The sequence below is a fragment of the Ipomoea triloba genome, chromosome 9 (assembly GCF_003576645.1).
Source record: "Ipomoea triloba cultivar NCNSP0323 chromosome 9, ASM357664v1".
In the NCBI taxonomy this organism is placed as follows: Eukaryota; Viridiplantae; Streptophyta; class Magnoliopsida; order Solanales; family Convolvulaceae; genus Ipomoea; species Ipomoea triloba.
The window spans coordinates 30,612,059-30,619,860 of NC_044924.1; the positions used below are offsets into that span (position 1 = coordinate 30,612,059).

The 7,802-nt window shown below is 34.7% G+C and overlaps 2 protein-coding genes across 2 annotated transcripts in view; both read right to left on the reverse strand.

Moving 5' to 3' along the window:
- Nucleotides 1-2,312, reverse strand: part of LOC116029146 (E3 ubiquitin ligase PARAQUAT TOLERANCE 3-like) — a 7,888-nt gene extending 5,576 nt beyond the window's left edge. The window contains exons 1-2 of the mRNA XM_031271048.1: nt 1,352-2,312; nt 231-342 (exon numbers count right to left, since the gene is read on the reverse strand). Of these exons, the coding sequence (XP_031126908.1) occupies nt 231-342; nt 1,352-1,517 (278 nt within the window). The 5' untranslated portion in view covers nt 1,518-2,312. The remainder of the gene's footprint in view (nt 1-230; nt 343-1,351) is intronic.
- A 1,377-nt stretch (nt 2,313-3,689) lies between these two features.
- LOC116030062 (peroxisomal acyl-coenzyme A oxidase 1-like) overlaps nt 3,690-7,802 on the reverse strand; it is a 7,090-nt gene continuing 2,977 nt past the window's right edge. Inside the window, exons 5-13 of the mRNA XM_031272170.1 lie at nt 7,252-7,339; nt 7,002-7,164; nt 6,568-6,766; nt 6,020-6,217; nt 5,741-5,872; nt 4,798-4,918; nt 4,582-4,692; nt 4,408-4,477; nt 3,690-4,306 (exon numbers count right to left, since the gene is read on the reverse strand). Of these exons, the coding sequence (XP_031128030.1) occupies nt 3,913-4,306; nt 4,408-4,477; nt 4,582-4,692; nt 4,798-4,918; nt 5,741-5,872; nt 6,020-6,217; nt 6,568-6,766; nt 7,002-7,164; nt 7,252-7,339 (1,476 nt within the window). The 3' untranslated portion in view covers nt 3,690-3,912. The remainder of the gene's footprint in view (nt 4,307-4,407; nt 4,478-4,581; nt 4,693-4,797; nt 4,919-5,740; nt 5,873-6,019; nt 6,218-6,567; nt 6,767-7,001; nt 7,165-7,251; nt 7,340-7,802) is intronic.

Consider the following 7,802-nt stretch of genomic DNA (forward strand, 5'->3'; position numbering starts at 1 on the left):
CTCTCTCTCTCTCTCTCTCTCTCTCTCTCTCTGTGAAGGCAGAAGGTTTGGGAAATGTAATACTAAAAATGAGAACGAATTTTTATTAATAAACTTAAAGCAAAATGATGTTCATACTTCATACTAAGAATGTGTACTTGATCCAACCCAATTTTCTTAAGAAGTTAAAAATGAGAAGGAATTTTTATAATAAACTCAAGCATATGATGTTTATAGGGTTGAGATTTTACTCTTCAAGTTCTGTAACCGGTGCAGTAACTATAGGCATGCGAGGTCGTCCAGGAACTCGACGAATTAAAACACTAGTATTTTTTGGAATCAATGCAGCTTCATCAAGATATTCTGTAATCACAAAACAGAAAGCATATGTAAAACTCCGAAACATAACAGTGTGCATCCATAAATGCAAAAGGCCAAGTTTAACAATGAATGGCAGAATATATCATCATAACAGCATTAACTTAATATGTGTCCCAGCCTAAGGATGAAACACATTGCCCTGGATTAAAACCATATCCATGTTAACCTTGAAGTAGGAAAATCAGCTGGCTTTCAACAAAACACATGTTACAGAGGCAAAGTTCTTCTAATTGCAAGGCAAATCAACAAACTTTCACTTTATAGCATTTACCTGCCCATTTCTACTAATTTAATTATCAAAGGACAGCATAAGAATGCTGAAGGCTTAAAGCAAAGAACTATTCCTTTTTATTCAACAAGAACTTGTTGGAAACTGATTTCCTCAAAAAAAAATTTAACATTACATAATGAAAAAAGGAATACATTTATAAATTGCCAGATGTGTTTGCCACAGATTTGGAAGCTAAAGGTGAAGCAAAAACACATTTCCATCATGTTCAATGTTTTCTTGACACTGATATACCATCAGTCCACGTTTATGTATTATTAAGAAAAGAATTGGAATTTAAAAAATACCCTGATCATTTCATTTGATAGAAAAATAACAACTAAGCAATAAAAGAACATGAGACACATGAACAGATTTAGGTACACATCCAAAAGTAACTGTGATGCACAAATCACAGCAGACTACACCTATGGCCCAAACCATTGTTTCCTGAAGCAAATCTATATGTATCTTGCACATTTCAGGTGGCTACACCAATGACCCAAACCCTCATTGCTCTGGACCAAGTGTATGTGTGTATCTATACTAACAACTGTACAACAAATCACACCATAGTAATGTGTATATTTATCTATACTAATAACTGTACAAGAAATCACACCATACATACTTTATTCAACTACAGTTTCTAAATTAGGAATCCACCCTGAGAGACTTAATGGAAAATACCAAAAGCAGAGTAGTCAATGAAAGCTAACCAACCTTCATTAGTCTGGGCGTTGGTGACAACGAGGTCAAAATCTGTACCCCTGCCCAAATGCTTGGATTCAAATATTTTTTCTTTCAAATTCAGAACAGAAATAAAGTGACCATCAATTGGAATTGAATCATAATCTTTTGCACTTTTAAACTTAAAATACACCGCCATATTTCTTTTGCTTTATAAATTCTTTTTTTTACCTCAGAGAAAGTCAACAACAGAAAATCAAAAAAGGCCTTTCAAAGAGAAATAATATAGGCCTGATATTAAAATCAACCAAAAATTGATATCAAGTACAAAAATTCTGAAACACAGTTCTGTCTTTTATTTATTTTTTCTTCAATAATCGAAGATGATCAATCAAACCAAACTCGAACAGCCGTCGTCGGCAAAAGTCCCTCCAAAGCAGACTCCTCAACGATCCAACGGCATAATTATCTCGAATTCCTGTGGTTGATGTTGATCAAACCGCAGAATTATCTTGAAACTGTAGTGCTGATGAAGCCTCGGCGACGGTCAAATCAAGCCACAGGATCTTCCAACTCAGAAAGGCCGAAGGAAAAGGCCTCTTCTTGCTATGCGGAAACGTCAGAAGAACCAAACTCCTGAAGCGAAGAATCTTAAGCCGGGTGTCGAATCGACTCCAATCTTCTCAAGCCTGTTCGATGCCGGAAAACGCCAATTACCTCGATCGATTACAATAAAGCACCGCGGCATGCCGAAGAACACCGATTCCCCACGAACAAAAAGCGCGAACTCAAACGGGTTCTATATACACCTTAGAATCCAGAGTTCATCGCATAAACAAATGATAGAACGAATGTATCAGATCAATTAGGCTTGCGCTGTATATATAAGATTTTGAGAGCAACGAATCGAGCTAGGGTTAGGGTTCGAGACTTCGATAGGAAGTGAGGAACAGGAAGCTGGAGAGAGAAAGGAATCCTTCGATAAGTGGATTATCGGTTTAGGAAAGCTGCTATCCTGATTAGCTGTATATATAAACAAATTTTAATTGGTGGCCACGCAACCCGATTCCGTAGTCTCGGATATATGGGCTTTTCGGCCCGTTATATATTATAGCTTTTAAGTTTTCAGTTTATTGACCCAATCAGCTAAGGCTAATAAGCCATTTGTCAAACACTTTAAAATAACTTATTGGTTGGTCAAACAACTAAAATTGATCAAATAAGCTAAAATCTGGCTTATAAGTCAATAACCAAACACCCCCTATATATACTCCATACATTTTTTTTCCGAAAGAATACTCCATACAATATTGTGACAACCCAAATTGAATTCTACTCGAAATAGGATTTTGACATTTTGATTGGGAACTTTTGTTTCATATTGCATACTATCTTATCTCAATTACGTAGTATTTTGTTAGACTACGAGATGTTCTAAGTATTTCTTATCACATTCGGATAAAGAATAAAGTTCTAATCATATTCAATTTTCATCATAGATAATAAGAGGCAAATAGGTCATCCAGCAAATAAAAATAATATTTATCAAAATATTACGGAGTATATAAAAATTACATTATGGAATTTGAATCGACAAAAGAAACTAAAAATAATAATAAAATCAATTAAATAAACGAAAGATTTATACTTTTTGTTTTTATTTTATTTTGTATGGAATTGATTTTATTATGTTTTTTCTTTCCATCACACATTCACACTCATTTAAAAACAAAATTAAAAAGAGTACCATTATTATATACCGACCGAGTAGTAAGAAGACGACACCTCAACTTTTATAAAGTTTTACAATGTATAAAATAGTTAACATTATATTGACTAACTTAATATTTTATATTATTAGATAGAACATTTTCATATATTATTTTTAATATTTTGCCCACAAAATAGTATATTTTGACTAATGAAGATGCTGCATGCATATCTAAACATATTTGTTACTTGTAAATTTGTTTTAGGAATACTAAGTTTTCACTATTTTAGTTATTGACTTTTAAAATTATTTAATTTCAACTACAATTATGTAATTTTATGTAAAATAATCATTAGTCCAAACCAAAATAATCCTGACTAAGACCATTTTGGTTAACAATTTAATGAAACAAATCATATATTAACTCTTTGTTTTAATTACTAGAAGTTTAATTAAGTTTGTAAAAAATGAAATGATAAAAATAGAAGTATATCTAACATAATCAATGAAACAATAACGTTGACATACATGCATTTTAAAATCTTCATAGTCGAACAATCAAATTAGATATTAACTCTGACCATGTAAAATCTAACCATAGTCACATGACTTTAACATACTCTGACCGCAGTCGCATGATGTTGACAAGCATGCATAATATTAAAATCTTAATAGTCGAAAGACCAAATTAAATATTAACTCTTAATTTTATTACTAGAAGTTTAATTGTATATACTTTAAGTATTATTACGCATTAGTTTCATGAACATTTGCATTGCTTTCAACCTCCATTCCCTTTCATGGGGGAAAAATCACCTAATTTAGCAAACAGCAATAGCCATCAGACCCAATCCATTGAAAACTAAAGCAAGCAATTCTTTATTCAAAGTCTAGCAATTCCCAGTTGTTGCTTTAGCAATGGCCTGATGTATTCATGGTAGCCATCAGGCACTACGGTTTCGTTCAGAGGATCCTTCCACGCCTCCTCGTACAGTTTTGGGTACACGTTCCCGTCATAGCGTCCCAGGATTGAACCGAGGAAGTGATCGGTGTAGTTAAAAGCGTCCACTAGTGCCACAGCGTTGGGACGTACCAGAGTGTACAGGGCCCTGAGCTGGTCGTTTGCAAGCGAGGCCTGCTTCGGGGTGATGCAGCCGGTGGCGAGGAAGTCTCCTTGGTGTTTGTGGATGAGGTAGAGCGAGTAGATCCCGAAAAGATTCTCCAGCTGCTGCTTCACGCCATTCCCTGGAATGTCCTGCTGCAGCTTTTCGAAAAACCTTAACACACAAAAAAACACGACAGATTCTTTCAGTTGGCGACTAGGGTTTCCAGGCGGCTGTGCAGAGTTTAAACACGAGGAAATAGGAATAACGCTTACTTGGAAACGACAATCACTTGGCAGTGAGCAACTGCTGCTTCGACTAAATCCGAAGATAATTCTGCAAAGCCTGCAGAAAAAAGGATAAATTGAAGGGGTAATAAATTAGAGTAAATGAAACTTCAGTAAATTTGGGCATAATAAGCAAAGAACTTAAACGACTAGAATTGGTACCGTCTTCAGAGTTAGCAAAGTTGTTTAGGTTTTTAGCACAAGAAGCGATCATTCTTGCAGCTCTTGCTTCGTAAGCCTCCAATACCGCACTAGGGTTCATCCAATCCTTTGCTGCACGGGTAACATCAAGTAAACAAAAAGCCAACCGGTTCATATAAGCTGCAGCCTGTACAGGCTGTTTACCTTGCCCGCAAATGAATAACATTAGAACATTACCTTGCTGAACATTAGAACGACATTGCAGCAGTTGTTGCAGTCTTCCCATATAAGCTGTAGTTCCGACAGGATGTTTACCCGAAAACAGCTGAGAAACAGTTTTCATGAGAAACCTAGCAACCTGCACAAAAACAGATTAGTTTAGTTTAGTCCACTTCACAGTTACACTTAGGGATGTCAATCTGGCTAGCATGTTTGGTTTTGGGTTGTCGGGCTTATCGTTTTTTTTTTTTTTGTAGGGTTTAAAATTCTTGGCCCTAACCCTAAAATCTCAAATCGTAAGGTTTATCGGGCGGCTCAACTAAAACTTGACATTTTTCAATTTTTCAATTAACATTATAAACTTTCAATTTTACGAAGTAATAAACTGGCGCATTTACATTTTACACTAATAAATACTCGGTATAAACTTATATATCATTAATCAATCTAAACCTCCATTTCCAAATTCCAACTAAAAATATATTTACACTATAATATAATAATATAATAAGTTTCTTTATATTTCATTATTTATTTTCATAAAAAATATTTTATTTTGTAATAAATGTATTAAAATTTTATTTTAAAATTTAATAAAAAATAATAAAGATGAGCTTACATACAAACTCAATGTATATTTTGTTCTACGTCACTTGTGAAACAAAGAATAGCTTTAAGTGACTCGGGCTAGCCCACTAAATTTCATGTTAGCCCATTCGGGCCACCAACCTTAACGGTTTCAGGTTTATTGGGCTAAAAGTTTTCGGCCCTAACTCTAAAAAATTTCGGTCCTATCAGGCCAGCCCATTGGTTTAGGGTTAAGATTCACATCCCTAGTTACACTATATAGTATCTTATTGATGATAATTGGACTTATTAAAGGCATTTCCATAAATGCCTGCCTATAAAAGTGACAGTGAAAACCCTAAACAGGATCTGAAAACGAGTTAGTATCACATACTTGTAGATGTAGCACGGTGTTATCTCCTTCGTATGTACAAGCAGGGATATAAACAGCAAACAGTTCCGGAAGCCCACTGCTATTAAGATAGCCGTGGCCTCCACATAATTTCCGACATTCTTCAATTCCATCCTGCATATCATCATATCAATGATTAGGTGAAGAATAAAAGTTATAAAACCATGTCAGGAAACGCAATATAAAGAACACAGCTACTAAGAGACTCTTCACTAAAACCAACAGAACAAATTCTACGCAAATATTTCATTCATTACGTACGGCAGTAGCCGAGGTTGTCAAAGACTTCAGTCCTGCAGTGCATGCATGAGCCTCTGGCAAAGTTGAGAAGTCACCCGCTTGCAGTTTCTCGGTCACGTCGGTGTACAATGACTTAAGCCACTCCCCGACAAATCTGAAGGCATATGCAGAAGCCAACAAGGGAAAGAGTCGGCTTTGTTGCGTTTTATAGTCAATAACCTACAAGCAACACAGGTAGTAATCGGCATCAATTACAAAAACGCATGCTAAAAGAGCACACCAGCCCGTCAAAATCATTTCAACAGTTTTCTGCTTATCCATAAAGCATACGACAAGTTAACAAGTCTATCCCCCATTAGTTCATTGCTAAACAACTCATAAATCAACAAAAAGAAACACAAGTGCGGTCAAGAAAACTAAGACATCGGTGGCTAAATAAGAAAGTGGGTAAGTACAGATCATACACTAAAACGTAAAAACAAGAATACCATAAACAGCACAAGTACTTTAAAACAACTTTAATAAAGCAAATAAATCATTTTGATGTCTTAAATCTCGTCCGTGATTACCTGAGTTTCCTGTCCATCATTTTGCAAGCCAAATTGTCTTCGCACAGCACTATATCGAGTAGCTATGCACACTGCACGTGACAAAGCAGTGGAAGCATCTGATACTATAGCTTGCCTAACATATACCATGGTTCCGTAAAGTAGTTGTCGAGGAACATCAGATTGCACATATTTTCCATCCCTTGTTACTTGTGAAACTCTAAACAAAAATGAAATTAAAATTTAGTGCAAAATTCATAGTTCTTACCTCAAGCATAAAAGTTCAGGAACTATAACAAGAAAAGCATATATATAAAGGAACCGTGAAAAAAGAATTAATGTTATCCAGTTGATTTTAATGCCAAAACCCTCACATGGGAATATGTAGATGAACAAAAGCACCAACTAGCAATCACATTAATGGTAAAAAAAAAAAGATGCAGATAAAGAGATACCTCATCAGCATTTGATCCCGTGGAATACGAACATGATCAAATCTTAAGACCCCATTATCCATTGTGTTGTATGCACCAGATCCGAATTTCATTCCAATATCACCAACCGTTATACCTGGAAGAGGCTTATGATCCTCCAAGCTCCTTAGTTGAACAATAAATCCTATAAAGGAAATATTACAATAAATAAATTAATACTGGACCTATACAATAACTGGGAACGTCTTACAGAGAAATCATTTACTCTTACCATTAACTCCATAGTCTTTACCATCTACTATAAGACGTGCATAAACAACTGCATGGGTAGAGGCTTTACCCAGTCCACCGGGCCACCACTGTTAGAAAAATAATGTAAGGATAAGAAAATATTTACTCCGTACAAAATTACCAAAAATCATAAGAGGTAGCAGTTGGAGCAAGAAAGTGTCTATTTTATTTTTACATTTTTTAGATGTCCTATGTACCTAATGTCAAAATCGGGCCATGTGAAAACAACAAGAAAACAATAACCTAACCCCATATTCACAATATATATATATATATATATATTTCACATAAATCATAAGAAGAAGTTGCAGTTGGACCACACTTATATCAGATGATAATTTTGAAGCAAGAAAGTGTTGTTTTTATTTTTAGTCTTTCTAAACGTCATTCGTACTGAATGTCATAATTGAGCCATGTGAAAAGACAATGAAAAAAATAACCTAACCCCATTTTCACCAAATATATATATATATATATATATATATATATATATATATATATATATATATATATATATATATATATATATAT